The sequence below is a fragment of the Festucalex cinctus genome, chromosome 8 (assembly GCF_051991245.1).
Source record: "Festucalex cinctus isolate MCC-2025b chromosome 8, RoL_Fcin_1.0, whole genome shotgun sequence".
NCBI classification, from domain to species: domain Eukaryota; kingdom Metazoa; phylum Chordata; class Actinopteri; order Syngnathiformes; family Syngnathidae; genus Festucalex; species Festucalex cinctus.
Window position 1 is genome coordinate 22,869,251 of NC_135418.1, and position 16,858 is coordinate 22,886,108.

At 37.7% G+C, this 16,858-nt stretch overlaps 2 protein-coding genes across 2 annotated transcripts in view; both read left to right on the forward strand.

Moving 5' to 3' along the window:
- The window catches only part of LOC144024485 (kazrin-A-like), a 31,116-nt gene extending 22,810 nt beyond the window's left edge, over nucleotides 1–8,306 (forward strand). The window contains exons 6-8 of the mRNA XM_077530806.1: nucleotides 6,724–6,890; nucleotides 7,372–7,468; nucleotides 7,852–8,306. Of these exons, the coding sequence (XP_077386932.1) occupies nucleotides 6,724–6,890; nucleotides 7,372–7,468; nucleotides 7,852–7,956 (369 nt within the window). The 3' untranslated portion in view covers nucleotides 7,957–8,306. The remainder of the gene's footprint in view (nucleotides 1–6,723; nucleotides 6,891–7,371; nucleotides 7,469–7,851) is intronic.
- Nucleotides 8,307–9,962: 1,656 nt separating this feature from the next.
- tmem51b (transmembrane protein 51b) lies at nucleotides 9,963–15,444 on the forward strand. The gene is made up of 3 exons (XM_077530669.1): nucleotides 9,963–10,425; nucleotides 11,916–12,354; nucleotides 14,160–15,444. Exons 2-3 carry the CDS (start codon nucleotides 11,930–11,932, stop codon nucleotides 14,599–14,601), a joined length of 867 nt encoding a protein of 288 aa, XP_077386795.1. The 5' UTR covers nucleotides 9,963–10,425; nucleotides 11,916–11,929; the 3' UTR covers nucleotides 14,602–15,444.
- Nucleotides 15,445–16,858: the final 1,414 nt, after the last annotated feature.

The following is a 16,858-nucleotide window of genomic DNA, read 5'->3' on the forward strand; positions in this document are numbered from 1 at the left end:
ATAGCTACGAAAATTTGTAGACATATGTAACAGCCCACGATGTACAAAAAAAGTCTCTTGCTGCTTTGTGCTAAACCCAACAGGAAGTCCCGCAAGGGCCGGGCATCACTTTTTGAGCTAAAAAACTCCTCTTTAACGAAGCATTCCCGGTTGTACCTTTCACCTAGCGCTATGATAATTTGGAGGCATACATAAGAGCCCACGATGTACAAAAAAGTCTTTTAGAACCATATGCTAAGCCAAACAGGAAGTCCGGCATTTTGATTTACTTTGCTATTTGTAGCCATTTTTTGGGGGCCTTTTATAGGCCTCATATTTTCTACAAAACTTATCAGATTGTCTTCATTCTTTGGCATGTTTCATCTGAAGTATTGCCGGTTATACGTTTAATCTAGAGCTACGAAAATTGGTACACATATGTAACAGACTATGATCTACAAAAAAGCCTGTTGGTGCCATATGCTAAACCTAACAGGAAGTCCGCCAGAGGCAGGGCATCAAATTTTGCATTTCAAAATTTTTACTTAATGAAGCATTTCCGGCTGTACGTTTCACCTAGAGTGACCAAAATTTGAAGACATATGTAACAGCCCTCGAGGTACAAAAAACTCTTTTTGAACCATATGCTAAACCTAACAGGAAGTCTGCCATTTTGATTTACTTTGGAACATGTTGCCATTTTTTTGGCCATTTCATAGGGGTCTTATTTTAACGAACTCCTCCTACAGAGTTTATCCGATCATCTTCAAACTTGGTGTGATTCATCTTAAGATGTTGACGATGAAAAGTTATTGAAAGCTTTTTATTTCGTCGCACGCTGTTGTCGTGGCATGCACTGTTGGCAAAGGAAAAAAAAATCCTTCTTAATGCAGCGTTCCCAGTTGGACGAAGCAGCTCGAGCTACAAAAATTTGTAGACATATGTACACATTTGTCCACATATATATATTTACATATGCATGTAAAAAAATTATGTCAGGCTAAACTAAATGGTTGATTAGGCCCCACACATTCTCACCTTACCATACCCGGCCCTCTTTGCAAAAGGTTTGAACACTCCTGGCCTAAACCTAGGTGTATACTCAAACTATGCACGCACATAAAGCCTGGAACAAAATGTGTAATTTAGAGGGTTCTTGTTTTGTTTTTTGTATTCCTTATATTTCATGTCATTATACTTGACACACTATTTTTACTACTCACTGAATCAGTTATAAGAACATTTAATTGATACAATCCAATCACATCCTAGAGAATTGAAAACACATTCAATCATGAGGTTGTTAAGACACATTTACTTCTGTAGCACTTAACCACAAACAAGTTGCGACATCCCCTGATCTAACCCTCCAACCGGGCAAGGAAAAACTTTCAGGGGTCATATTTTAACGAACCCCTCCTACAAAATTTATCCGACTGTCTTCAAACTTGGTGTGTTTCATCTTAAGATGTTTAAGATGCAAAGTAATCGAAAGTTTTTTATTTTGTAACACGCTGTTGCCATAGCAATGCATTGTTTGTCAAGTGCTGCTTTTTTTTTTTTATACACATGAAAACTCATGGAACTTTGCAAACACATCAGACTTGTCATGAACATGAATTTTCAGAGATTTATTGTGCAATTTGAAATAAATAGCGCCCTCTAGACCTTTTTATGAAGCATTTCCGATTGTATGATTATGCTAGACCTACAAAAAAGTATTATGTAGCCATTTGCCAAACCAAAGAGGAAGTCCGCTATTTTGATTTTATTTTGGGAATTATACATAATTTTTGGCCTTCTTCATTAAACTTTGCACAGACAAGGCATGGAAAAAACTAACATTTTAAATGGTCCTTGTTCCATGTAACAGTACCCCAACGTGCCAGTACCCTGACGTGCAAGTAACCCAACGTTGTGCTCAATAGCGCCCTCTATGCATTTTTATGGAGCATTTCCAATTGTATGATTCAAGCGATACACAACTAAAGATGACTTGACCTAGATTTGTGAAAACTGGGAGGCATACCTATTAGCTTAAGACCTACAAAAAGTATTCTGTAGCCGTATGCTAAACCTAAAAGGAAGTCCGCCATTTTGAATTTATTTTGGGAATTGCGCACCATATTTTGCGTTTTGATTAAACTTTGCACACACAAGGCTTGTCAAAAACATTTTAGATGGTCCTTGTCCTATTTGACAGTACCCCAACGTGCCAGTACCCCGACGTGCAAGTACCCCAACGTGGCACGCCTTTGCTGTAGCGATGCATTGTTTGCAAAGAATTTTTTTTTTTTATATGATTCAGCTAGATGTGTGAATATTGGGAGGCATACCTATCAGCCGAATACCTCGACAAAGCATTCCATAGCAATGTGAACAAACACAAAAAGCATGGCAAAACATTTACAATTTAGACGGTTTCTTATGAAACAGTACCCTAACGTGCCAGTACCCCGACGTGCAAATACCCCAACGTGGCACGGGTTGCGAGGGCCCTTTATAGCTGCTCGCAGCTCTAGTTATTATTCTTCTTCTTCTTTGTTATTATTCTTTTCCGCAAACAACCACATTTTTGAGGCACTAAACATGAACGAAAACTCACCAAACTTTACACGCAGATCGGGTCTGGCGAAAAATTTGATATTTTAAAGTCGCCATACATGATAACAGAAAAATGGCTCTGTAGCGCCACCTACATAGGTTTAACGGATCCCTGTCCCGCTACGATTGTCCTATGGCTACGAAAATTGTGTGGCACCTGTAGCACATCCAGATGAACAAAAACCTCTTTGATATGTGTACCCTAAAATAGACAGGAAGTGAGGTATGAGTATTTGAATGTCCAATTTTGGCCCATTTTTGCACATTTACAGGGGTCATACTTTTGCCCGCTTCTCCTACACGGTTAACCCGATTGACTTCAAACTTGGGCTGTACCATCTCAACACCTGGGACAACATCATGGTAAAAAATCTAAAGTTTTTGACATACTATATGACGGTGGCGGGGCATCAAATTTACAGTTTCAAAATTCTTACTTAACGAAGCATTGCCGGTGGTACGTTTAATCTAGAGCTACGAAAATTGGTACACATATTTAACAGACTATGATCTACAAAAAAGCCTGTTGGTGCCATATGCTAAACCTAACAGGAAGTCCGCCAGAGGCGAGGCATCAAATTTTGTGTTTCAAAATTCTAACTTAATGAAGCATTCCCGGCTGTACATTTCACCTAGAGTTACCAATATTTGAAGACATATGTAACAGCCCTCAAGGTACAAAAAACTCTTTTTGAACCATATGCTAAACCGAACAGGAAGTCCGCCATTTTGATTTACTTTGGAACGTGTTGCCATTTTTTGGGCCATTTCATAGGGGTCTTATTTTAACGAACTCCTCCTAGAGAGTTTATCCGATCATCTCCAAACTTGGTGTGATTCATCTTAAGATGTTGAAGATGAAAAGTTATTGAAAGCTTTTTATTTTGTCGCACGCTGTTGCCGTGGCATGCACAGTTTGCAAAGGAAAAAATTACTTCTTAATGAAGCATTCCCAGTTGTACGAAGCAGCTAGAGCTACGAAAATTTGGAGACAAATATAACAGCCCACGATGTACAAAAAAGTCTCTTGGTGCCATGTGCTAAACCCAACAGGAAGTCCCGTAGGGGCCGGTCATCACATTTTGAGCTAAAAAACTCCTCTTTAACGAAGCATTCCCGGTTGTACGTTTCACCTAGCGCTATGATAATTTAGAGGCATACATAAGAGCCCACGATGTACAAAAAAGTCTCTTGGAACCATGTGCTAAACCAAACAGGAAGTCCGCCATTTTGATTTATGATGGGATTTGTAGACTTTTTTTGTGGCCTTTTTTAGGGGTCATATTTTAACTCCTCCTACAAAATTCATCCGACCGTGTTCAAACTTGGTGTGTTTCATCTTAAGATGTTTAAGATGCAAATTTATCGAAAGTTTTTTATTTTGTCGCACGCTGCTGCTATAGCGATGCATTGGTTGCCAAGTAAAGTGCTGCTTTGTTTTTTTTTTATCTATACATGTGTGAAAACTCGTGAAACTTTGCACACAAATCAGACTTGTCATTAACATGAATTTTTAGAGATTTCTTGTGCAATTTGCAATAAATCGCACCCTCTATACATTTTTTTATGGAGCATTTCCGATTGGATGATTCAAGCGCAAAATAACTAAAGATGACTTGACTTGACCTAGATTTGTGAAAACTCAGAGGCATACCTATTATATTATTATTATTTTTTGTACCTTACAAGATTATCTCTTGTGCCACATTAAACCCCTTTGCAGGCCTGAGCCAAACCACGGTCCATACATTTGATACCACTGCTTTATTTCAATGGTCAAGTACTTCATAACCACACCTACTTATGCTTGTCCTTGCATATATAGTAGACAACAAAGAGCTCTTTCAACAAAAGACATTTCCATCTACAAAGTCATACAAGGTAAGCACTCTATAAATTCTGCAATCACTACACTTCTATTCCTAAATTATCACTTCAAATACCAACAATGGTTAATACAGCTACAAATTTCTTGTATGTTTATGAAGTATGATACTGTATTTATTTCTACTCCTTTGCTTTTCTACAGAACATGCACAAATCAACAAGCAAATTCTTTTTTGATAAAGACCCTCTAATCATCTCCATACGCAAAGATTGCCAACTTTTTTCCGTAAGTATACAATACATAAACTAAACAGGACAACTTTCTCAATCATATACAGTATGCCATACATATATGTATTAAGTTCTCATTTATTAACAGGTTTGTTAAAGGCACCTTTAGTGTGTTTTTCTGTTTGTAATGTTTCTCCACGAGCACGTCTAGCCATTGATATCATGTAGAACACATATGCTAACCTTTTAGAGACAAATGAAGCTTACTTGCACAGTAGCCACTATCTTAACCACTTAATTCACATGTCTACTTGACAACTTATTACATGTAGTGAAATGGTACTTTGTGCGTCTTATGCTTTTTTCTGAACACTGCTTTTCAACTCTTTCCTTAAAACCAATACATGCGGCACTGTTATACTGTATAAATATATATGTCCGTGTGTATATATAACCATTTATGTACCTGTCGTATCCTTACTTTTATTCATCATTTCATCACACAATCCTAAAACATTGCTTTTTGACCCAGAGGATTCAACTATACCATTTTTGCGTGTCTTATTACTTACTAGCTATATTATTTATTAACGGGCAAAAACTATGAATATAAGATCACCGTCAAATATTACGTCTGTAATATCCATATACAGTGCATTACATAATATGCATTTGTATTAAGACACTACCATGCTAAAAATATGCACACGACTGTTCTGTAAACTACACCTAAGACAACCAAACTTCACAGATCTAACATGATTCTTCATTCTTTTTTGTTCTACAGATGTATCAAATGCTGCCACACAGACAGAAGAAGCCACTGAGGACATGCACGAAGACGATGATCACAATATAACAGGACAGGTTAACCCCCCTGAAGTTTTAGCCCGCAGGTCAAAGCGTCCTAGGACTAATTCATCCATGGAGGTTACATTATCCTAAGACAGACTATGTGCTAACCCAAACTCTTTGACCCCAAGGGATTCATCTGTCCCAGAAAACTTTTACACTAAAGAGTTTATCTGTCCTAGGGCGCTGTTAACCCCAGGTTAAAGTGTTATTTAATCTGTCCTGTTACAACAGCTATACATAAACAGCTGCATTCCTCTCCTGTTCCATCTCTCGCACTTCTTTCATCTCTTTTTCTCCTCTACTTATACCTATGCTTGCTCATGTGCTTTTTTCCCCTTTAGATGATGTCATTGGTTAGCCTGCTTCAAAGCTACATTTTTTCTTGAATAACTGTCACACATTTACTGTTTGCTGGACCCTACAAAACTGTCACAATACTTCACTATGTCATGAATACATATGTGTTGCACAGCGACACCACATTAAGAGTCATCAAAAAGCTTTTTATTTGATCACACACCATCTCTGTGCCATGCAATGTTTTCAAATAAACAGATGCTGGTTTTGAATATCAAACGAGCGACTTTTCATGAAACTTTGCACACACATCAGAAAGTCCACACTTTTGAATTTATTTTGGGAATTGTGCATCATTTTTGGCCTTTTACTGCACCTTTTTACACACAAGGCACGGCAAATGCATTTCTATTTTCCATGGTCCTTGTCTATTTAACAGTACCCCAACGTGCAAGTCCCCCGACTTGCATATACCCCAACGTGGCCCGGGTTGCGAGGGCCCTTTATAGCTGCTCGCAGCTCTAGTTACATTTTATTTTCCTAACCAACTCATTGTGTTGCTGTGGATTTTGACCAGATTTGGTTACTTTTAACCAGTATTGATAACCCAGCAGATTGATTTGACGATTACTTCAGAGGTCGCAAATCCAAGTCCAGGAGGTAAAATCCCTGCCACAGTTTGGCTTTAGCCACAGGTGCTAGCTAGCGAGCTCCCTCGCTAGCTCCCCGAGTGCTCGGTTACATTCTTGGAAGCTAGCTAGCTAGCTAGCACAACAGGCTAAACCAAACTGCAGCAATATTTTCACTTTCTGGATTTTATTAGATTTGATTTGCTGCCTCTGGATTTCTGGAAAAAAAATTGAATTACAAGCTTGGTCACAGGATAAATTTAACTACTAAGTCAAGCTAGCATTAGTCCTTCTTTTTCAGGAGTTTGCGGCCAATCTTCAGGGTAAAGGCGTCAACGGTGCCGTGCTGGTGCTGGACCCGGCTTTCGATGCCGACGCCATGGCAAGAGCACTGGAGATCCCCAGCAACAAACATATGCTTCATCGGCATCTGCGCCAAGAGATGAAGGCGCTCGTCGCCGCTCGCAGGTGAGCATCATGCGTGAAGTTGATTGAAATAATGCAAAACTACTAACACTTTTAAAAACGCCTGAAGGACACATAATAGCGAGGGGGAAAGATCGTTTGCAATACTGTTGGAAAGTGGCATTTAGATGCCCTGGAACAGGGGATAACGTGGTGGACGAACAGATGTGGGCTTTCTGAGTGGTGTTTTCACATTTTCCCTGAGTTTGTGTGGGTTTTGTCCAAGTACTCTGGCTTCCTCTCACATTCCTAAAACAAGACTCATTGAGAAAAAGAAAAATAGGTGTTCATGTTGTTTAACTTGTTTGAGCCCAGTGATTGACTAGTGACCAAAAATACCAAAACTAAGTCTAGCCCGCCCCTGCACCGATTTACGTCTCACAAGAATGCTGACATGTCAGATGAAGTACGCTCCCGCAAAAGTTGTTTTCCACTTTGTAGTTTTTCCGAATCATGTTTGAAATGCCCTTCGACTCGTTCACAGCAACAAGGAGCAGGAAGACAAGGTGGTTGTTTGTTCTACGCCGGTGGCCGTCAATCGCTTTGCTGAGGGGAGGATGCCGATGAGAAGATCGAGCAAGGTATCATAAGACTCGCTTCAGATGTGTGCTATAAGCTCATGGTTGTCTGTATGCTAGCGCTAATGTTGAACGTGACACATATTTATTATATTTTGCCATATAACTTCAGTTGGCATTCATGGAAAAAAGTACATCATCAGTTTTTTTTCTTTGATTTATTTTTTTAAAAATACTTCAATGAAAAAAATAAATACCTCTCCTCAAATAAAGCCAGTTGCTGCCTCACCAATCACTTATTATTATTATTAGTTTTAAACAGAGACTGCAAATGTTTCTGTTATGACGAGTGTGTTTGAAGGCCTTCATTTGTAATGCGTTTGTCAGCGTCTACCTAATAAAATGCTTCTCCTCGTTCAACTATTTCACATCTTGCATGCGCCCAGAGTCCGCTGAGGATCCGCTCGGCAGAAGCGCATGTTCGGACGGGACCTCGGACCTCGCGCAGTCCAGCACACGCCTACAAGAGTGTCGAGATTACCAACGTGTGAACGGTCTGTGGTTGCAAGATTGTTTACAACAATGCTTCACTAGACTGTTTTTTTTTTTTTACTTGACTTTTTATTGTCCTGTATACAAATAGTGCTGTCAAGTGTGAAATTTAAACAACCAAGTAAAAATTTTATCAGCCTGTTTCTGAATTTGACCGGATTGTTGTGCAAGAGTGGGACGAGTTACCCATGAGTTGAAAGAATATGCAGTGAGAATAAAACAACTAATGCACAGACAATGGAAACATAAGTAAGATGACCATATCGACTGTGATTTTTGATGACGACATTTTTTAATAAATTCCACTAATGACAAGACTATTTAATCATTAAATTGCTGCTCCACTGTTGCCTTTTATCTGGCTTATTTAATTATTTATGTATGTATTTATTTATTTATTTATTTATTTATTTATTTATTTATTTATTCATGTATTTATTTATTGGGATAACATTTTTTTTTTTTTTTTTTTTTTGCTTTTATAGGGAACTGATTGAAAATCAAAATGAAAAAACTAAAAATTTGATTTGATAGTAGCAGTACTTGTCAAAGTTTGGACTTGTTTTAATTGATTGCAACACAAACAAAGTAATTTAAAAAAAATCATAAATGTTGTTGCAATTGACTGGGGACCACCTGAGGGTGTTACCCCTGCTTCTCACACCAAAAGTCTGCTTGGACAGACCGACCATGAAGATATAATAATCAATAATTAAAGCTTACTTGATTACTTTTGCCAATTCTGCTCCAAAATGTATTGAAAACCATAGTGGGAAAATAGCTATGATAATTAACATCAGTGTTATATTTACAAAATACAGCACAAATATGATCCACTTGTATGCTGTTTTGTGTACACACTGCATTTGTTTCAAAGAGTCAAACAGGTTCGTCCGCCACTTTGTGGGCGTATTCATTGGGCAGGTTGTTGAAGCAAGGCCAGTTGAAACCTGCACAGAGATGCCAAACACTTGTAGGAATTTGCTTTTAATGCTCATGTCGCTTTTCCAGCGTTAAACTCTCATTCGGTTTCATTGAAACGTGATCAAGTAAAGATTTATAAGGAACATGGGTTTCTTGAGGGCTTCCTGCAGGCCCAATGTGTGAATGACTTTCAAGCTACTGTTAAAGAGAGTAAAGTAAAAACTTTTCTTTACAATGTTCTATGCGCTCTTACTAGACTAAACTAAACCTGGCGTCCATTTTAACTTGTATTGTCTCTTGCTGTCGACTGAAAATGACATCACAGTGCCTAAGGACTCGGCTTACAACACATGATAAACTCAGAAAACAGGTGAGCCATGATGGTCGTTACCCGAGTGAGCCCTTAGCCACATTTCCCATCAGGAGCAGCGCGTGTGCCGTCTTTGAGCTCACACCAGCGTGTGAAAGCCAGTGTAGACTGCTTTTTACATTTTTTTGTCTTCTCAGACAAAATTTTATAGTTGTTTTGCAGTTTCTGCCATGACAGCAGCAATCGCACGTAGATGTTCCAATCAACTTCTGTCTTTGTAACGAATGGGGAAGGGATGAAATGACGTAAAGCAGTCCACATTTGTTTTTTACTGCCAGTAAAAGTGATGCAGCGCCCCTCAATGACAAAGCTACCATTCAACTAGATGTAACTCGATGTTTCATCAGAGGAGTTATGAAAATATTTTTTGAAGGTGGAAAAGTTCAGAACTGTTGCTTTAATCAAATACCATGTTCAGACTAGTGGAGGCGCATAGAACAATCATCTATCCATTTTCTGAACCGATTATTTCTCACAAGGATTGCGGGGGTGCTGGAGCCTATCCCAGCTGGCTTTGGGCAGCAAATCGCAGTGCATTGAACACATCATTGTTAAAAAAAAAAAAAAAAACGACTTCCTGTTTAAGACAATAACAGTGTAGACGATACACTGCACACGGCTCTAACAAATGTCTCTAACATTAGTATTAAAATTTGTGTAAATGTAAATAGTTCCATACACTTTGTTTGCGCATTGTGTATAGTTTTTTTTTATTATATTTTGTATTTTTATTCAAAATTCTAATAGTGTATGTATATAGTTTGTACTTTGTGTACATCTACATCTACATATACATATTTTATTATAATTGATATTCACTTTGTAAACTGAAAATTAAAAATGCCTGGATTATGCTATTAAGCTAAGCTAGCGATAGCGGAACCACACGGTATGAGGCGGCGCTAGGACCCGGCGGCTCCCTGCACTTTGAGAGGCGCGCTCCAGGCAAACAGGCAGGAAGGAAGGGGGAGAGGGAGGGAAGGTTTGCCTCCAACGAAGGCTGGTAGTTTGAACGAAAGTTCCACTCATATCATTAAAATTCAAGGATTATCACACATTGGCTGCTTTTAAATCGTACATTTCTAGTGTCGAACAGCTCTATTTCGTCTTGACTGGTATTTTTGCTCGTTTCCATGTGCGCGTGAGCTGGGCGAACACACCTGCGTGAACTCAGGTAAGTCGCCCATAAGGAAGTTCATGGCTTTGCTCAATTTGCCAAGGCCCACGATACGTGAATTAACTTCTCGCTTTAGTTACCTGTGCGCATGACATTTTTAATAGAAGAAGGCAAGAAAGGGGCAGGTATTAATTGAAATGAATGAATGTTTCGTCAGCTTTGTGTGTCGTGTATGGAAGCTGGGCTGAAGGACACGAAAGTTGTGCTTGGCTCACTATCGGGCAGGAACCTGCATCACCCACAGCAGAAACCGCAGCCCACTATGTGGCAGAGTGTTAATGATTGACACGACATGTAATAATGAGAGTGATCATATAGTGAGCAAAAAATGATTACGTTTCAGTTTCGCGTTATTGCGAGATTGCTCCAAGAAATCATTCAGGGATTTTGCTAAAGGCGGTGGCACAATTAAGTCAAATCTTTAGGTACGCTTGCACAATTCCGAACATCCGGGCATTTCTGATATTTCTCCAAAGCAAATGCTTCCTTTATACGGTGGAAACAAATGGTGTATTTGTATTGCTTTTGCCTATGACTATCATACAAACCCGGCAGATTATTATAGTAGTCAAACGACATTTAATGACATTTTGAAATCAAAATAATCATCACAAATCTAATTACAAGGTTCCAAAGTCCAATGCTTTTCGAGGAGTAGAGAGGGTCATTTTGACTTGTGACGTAAGCTCGGAATTGTCAATGATAGCTAGTACAAAAATGTTAGAAGTATTTTTAAGATACAAAAATATTAGTTTTTTTTTTTTTTTTTTAATGAGCAAAAATAAAGTTGTGATCAAAATGAAAAATAAGTTATCTTTTTACACAATATTATGAGTGAAATACAAATGATATCAACAAAATGTAAAACTATATAATGAAAAAATGATTGTTTTTATTTTAAGTTTGAGGTCAGTATTTTCCAGGATTTGGGGTGCTGCACTATTTCACATAGACAGCAGGCGGCAACGTTAGCTCCTCGAACTAAATTGTGTTCATGTCAACTGACAAGGGCTGCACGATATTGGAAAAAAAACATGCGATATGCCATATAGTTGTTCACTCTCATGATATCGATATTATTGCGATATTCAACATGTACCTAAAGAAATTATATTTTTATTATCAAATGAAAGAATCACATATTTTTTTTGTGCTGTAAAATAAGCAAGTTCAATGTGGTCTTAGTTAATTACTTGTATTAATTACCCTAGATGATGTTCAACTAGTGGATATTTAAGTTTGTTTCTGATTGGTCAAATTCAGGTAAAAGCAAAATATTCCATGTGAAAATTATTGCATGTCTTTCCAATATGCATATTGCATAGGCCAATATCGCGATATTGATATTTTTTCGATATATTGCCCAGCCCAACAACTGACCTCAATATTGTATAAAGATCTAACAGTCCCCTTACAATTGTAAGTTCAGTTGGTGTTAACAGGAACCCCGATCCCTGTGTCGTAAGTAACCTTGGTGTTTGTTTCAGCCCGTCCTGCAGGGATGTGTTCCAGTCGGGGCATTTGCAACAGCGGCGAGCGTCCCGCCAACCGGTCTTCCCGCTCCGAGAGCGCCGGTTCGGGGGCTCACTATGCCCTGTGCGCCCTGGGAGTGGGCCTCATCGCGCTGGGGGTGGTCATGATCGTGTGGACGGTGATCCCCGTGGACGGGGAGGCGTCGGGCGGCTCCACCAACTCGTCCAGCAACTCCACCGTAGACGGCGGCGGCGGCGACGGCGAAGAAGAAGAAGAAGGGCAGCTCTCCAGGTCGTCTTCGGTCGCCATGGTGCTGGTGGGCGTCGGCCTGGCCATGTTGCTCCTGTCCATCTGCCTCGGCATTCGGAGCAAGCGTCGAGCGAATAACAGCGAGCAAACGGAGGCGCCGGCGGCGGCGGGCTTCCTGGACCAGGTGGCCGGCGAAACCGAAGAGTGAGTATGATGCTTAACAGGACACTTTGCACGTTTCAACCTAGGGTTGTGCAATTCGTCGAAATCCAATTAGAATTTCAATTATTACATTCCACAATTACAAAATCAGCATTGTTAAAAAGAAAATGCAAATTTTTGTTTAAATGTATACATTTGCACCTTTTTAAAATTTTAAAATAACTAATTTAATAAATTGTGTTTAACCAAAAGGAACTTGCATAAATATAGTGTTTTGCAGAATTGTATTTTTTTAATATATTTTATTTTTTAAATATTGTTTATTTTTTTGTTTTAAACATTTTCTTATGTACCAAAAAAAAAATAATCATCCTACTGCACAGTGCACATGCTGCACTCCACTTTCAAGTTTTTGCCAACATAAATAAACATATAAAATTCTAAATATATTATTATAAATTCTGTTTGTTCAAAAAGATAACTTGCATAATTATAGTATTTCCTTTTTTTTTTAATTGGTCTGAATATTTTTAAATGTGTAAACAATTTCTTGTTTTGTACTAAAATATATATGATCGTCCTACTGCAAGGTGCACAAATAAAAAAATAAAAAAATAAATATTATAAATATATATTATTATAAATTCTCTTTGGTCCAAAAGGAACTTACATAATTATGGTGTTTCTATTTTTGTTTTTAATTGGTCTTAATATTTTTAAATGCTTAAACATTTTCTTATTTTGTACCAACAATAAATAATTGTTAATTGCATAATCGTGATTTCAATTATTACTATTTCTTCCATAATCGAGCAGCCCTACTTCAACCTATATATTCATTAGAAATATGCCATTAGGTTTATTTAAGGGTCAATACTGATGCTGATTATTAGTAGTTAAAGAGGCCAATAACCGATATTTGGAGCCGATATTCATTTTAAAAAAAATTAAAAAAAAAAGGAGGGGAGGGATGTTGGCCTATTATTTATTTATTTAATTTCTTTAATACAAATGCTATAATCTTGACTTTGTTTTAATGTCTTAAAGCATGTTTATTGAACATTTTTTCAGGCTTTTCAAAATGAAGTTTGTTTGTTTTTTTGAATTTAATCTTAGACAATAGACACCTTTTTAAATTTCTAACAAAATCTTCAGGGTGCTCCAAAGGTTAGCAATATTTGTCTTAAGAAAGTTAAATTACAATTACTTATAAAATATATATGATATTGGTATGCAGCAGGAAATTGTAATGTTGAATTAATCAGTTTTGTAAAATTATATTGAAAATATCTTAACTATTGTTGTCATTCATTTTGTGTTGATCAGGGGCAGATATAAGTTTTACTTCTTTATGTGCACCTTTCATTTCATTTTTTTTTTTAATAAATGAATCAATAATGTTAACTTAAATGAGTAAATATCATAGCTTTCTATAGTTTTCTACAGTATTTTTTTCCCCAAAAATGAAAAAAAATACCTGATTTCTTAAACTTTAACCTTTCTTTCATGTTGAACAAAAACTCAACTCAACTCAACTCGCCTCAAGTTTATTTATTTAGCGCTTTCAAACAGCCTGAACTGTCACAAAGCGCTTTACAGAAAGACAAAAAACAAACATAACATAAAACATTAACACCAATACAATAATAAACAATATAACAATAAACAATATAACTAATATTCATGCCATTAGTAGTATTTTTCCATCTTCCTAGTTAATGTACACTGCAAAGACGCAGCAATTCATTCACGACTTTCAGTCTGATTGAAGCACGTACGCCAACGTCGCTCGTGTGCGACGAGCCATCAAAGTTATTTAATCAAGACGGTTTGTCGTTGACCCCCAGAGTTCCGGATCCAACCACATTCAACGTGCCGAGCTACGATGAGGTGGTCGGCAGCAACGACTACCCGGTGCGTCAGAGCAACCTCCGCCAGAGCAACACACACCTGCCGTCCTACGAGGACATCATCGCCGCCGTGGAGAACGAGGGCAGGGACCCGCCCGCTGAGGACTCGCCCCTCAACGACGCCGCGCAGCCTCCGCCGGCCGCCAACGCCGGCGGCGAGCAACAGGCCGACGCCGCCCGCCAACCCAGCCTGCCGGCGCGCAGCGCCAGCCGGGCCAGCCGCCTGCTGCGCCCTCTACGGGTGAGGCGGATCAAATCGGACAAGCTGCACCTGAAGGACTTCCGCATCCAAATCCGCAACCCCACGGAAAACCCGGTGACCATCGAGCCCATCACGCCGCCGCCGCAGTATGAAAACAGGCCGCCGGAATTGGGCTGATCTCTGCACTGATGACATTCCAGTTTGGCACCAAAAAAAGCAGTTTTCATGTGGCTGGGAGCAGCTGAGGAGAACACCCACAAAAACGTCCTCCTTGGCGAGGAACTTTGTCAGCTGCATTCTGTTACCAAGCATCTCTGAGCCTTTGTGACAGCATAACTGCCTTCATTTAAGTCCAACATGTAACATTTACTATGAGGACGTAAGTGTGGGTGGGTATCGAGGGGGATTAAGTCGATGACGGCCGTCATGTCAACAAGCTTTTCAGGTTGTGTTCTTTTAATGAAGACGATGGACTGAGATTGAGGAATTGTTTGTGAATGTGCTTTTAAACGCGTCTTAAAGTGGCTCAGGTTGGACATTTTCAAGTTAAATGCCGTCTTGAGGGTGTTTTTCACAGCACTGTAACATAAAAGGTTATGTGGTGCTGTATTAACTCATTCACTGCCTTTGACGGAAAAAGACGTCAAATGATGTGATGCATTTTTGCTGGGCTGGCAGTGAATGTGTTAAAAGGCAAGGTAATGGTTTGTGTTCTTCAAATGATTTTGTATTAAAATAAATCTCCTTTCTGTTGCATAATGCTTTTAATTAGTCAATTTAAAGCAGATGTTTTCAATGCAACGTTATTGCCTCATGTGGTTTGTGTTTTTACTGCACTGGAATCGTTGATCTTTTTAGGTTGTCCTCTTTCATTTATTCATTATTCTCTGGACTGCTGTCGAAAGAAGTAGCAGTCCAGATTTAATGAATCAATTAGAGATGCTGCATGTGTATTTATGTTCAGAAATATCACTGTCTTTTATGGTCTGATAATAAAATGTACAGTATCATTTCTTTTTACGTTTGCAATTGTACTTTTTGCTGCGCGTCGCTCAGAATCATTTATTGATATCTTGCGCCCTCCAGTGGCCATATGAAGCAAAGGCATAACCAGAAGAAAGGATAAAAGAATCAATAGCTGATCCAAAAAAATAAAAAACACACGGCAATTAATTCTATCTTTAATCTTAACAGTTGTAGTTGTCGGTAATATTTTCCCGAAAATCTTTTGAATTTTTTTTTTTTTTTTTTTAAGATAAGTCAATGTAATAGTACACTTTACATGACATGACAAAAAAAAAAACGCCTTACTTATATACATGGCTATTTTTATAATAAAAAAACACCTTAACACCGTGTTTTTTTTTTGTTTGTTTTGTTGTTTTTTTTAACATATAACGGCTTACTATACATGGTTGTTTGCAAAAAAACAAACAAAAAACTGGTCGTTTAAAAAAAAAAAAGGATGCCTTATGATACCTGGTCAACTTTAAAAATGCCTTACGATACATGGTCGTAAAAAAAAAAAGAAAAAAAAAAAGGATGCCTTATGATATTTGGTCGACTTTAAAAACGCTTTACTATACATGGTCGTTAAAAAAAAAAAGAAAAAAAAAAAGGATGCCTTATGATACCTGGTCGACTTTAAAAACGCCTTACTATACATGGTCGTTAAATAAATAAAAAATAAATAATATTTAAAAAAAGACAGTGTAAATGGTTGTTTTTAAAATAAAAAATAAAAAAGACCACTTAAAGCCTTACTATACGTTTTTTTTCGGGGGGGTTTTGTTTGTTTTTTTAAAGCAAAAACGCCTTACTATACAGGATCGTTGAAGAAAAAAAAATGACTTGCTATACATGGTCGTTTAAAAAAAAAGAAAAAAAGGATGCCTTATGATACCTGGTCGACTTTAAAAACGCCTTACTATACATGGTCGTTTAAAAAAAAAAAAAAAAAAAAAAAAAGGATGCCTTATGATATTTGGTCGACTTTAAAAACGCCTTACTATACATGGTTGTTAAAAAAAAAGAAAAAAAAAAGGATGCCTTATGATACCTGGTCGACTTTAAAAAGGCCTTACTATACATGGTCTTTTTTTTTTTTTTAAGCAAAAACACCTTAATATACAGGATCGTTTAAGAAAAAAAATGACTTACTATACATGGTCGTTTGAAAAAAAAAATACACAAAAAAAAAACGCCTTATTGTACATGGTCTTTTTTTTTTTTTTTTTAGGGAAAAACGCCTTACTATACATGGTCTTTAAAAAAAAAAGAAAAAAAAAAGGATGCCTTATGATACCTGGTCGACTTTAAAAACGCCTTACTATACATGGTCGTTAAATAAATACAAAATAAATAAATTAAAAAAAAGACAGTGTAAATGGTTGTTTTAAAAAATAAAAAAATAAAAGACCACTTAAAGCCTTAC

Excerpts from the sequence above, each read along its gene's own strand:
- tmem51b (XM_077530669.1), top strand. The coding sequence starts at position 11,930 with ATGTGTTCCAGTCGGGGCATTTGCAACAGCGGCGAGCGTCCCGCCAAC. Across the intron at positions 12,355-14,159 it reads GTGGCCGGCGAAACCGAAGA|AGTTCCGGATCCAACCACAT; the intron begins GTGAGTATGATG and ends GTTGACCCCCAG.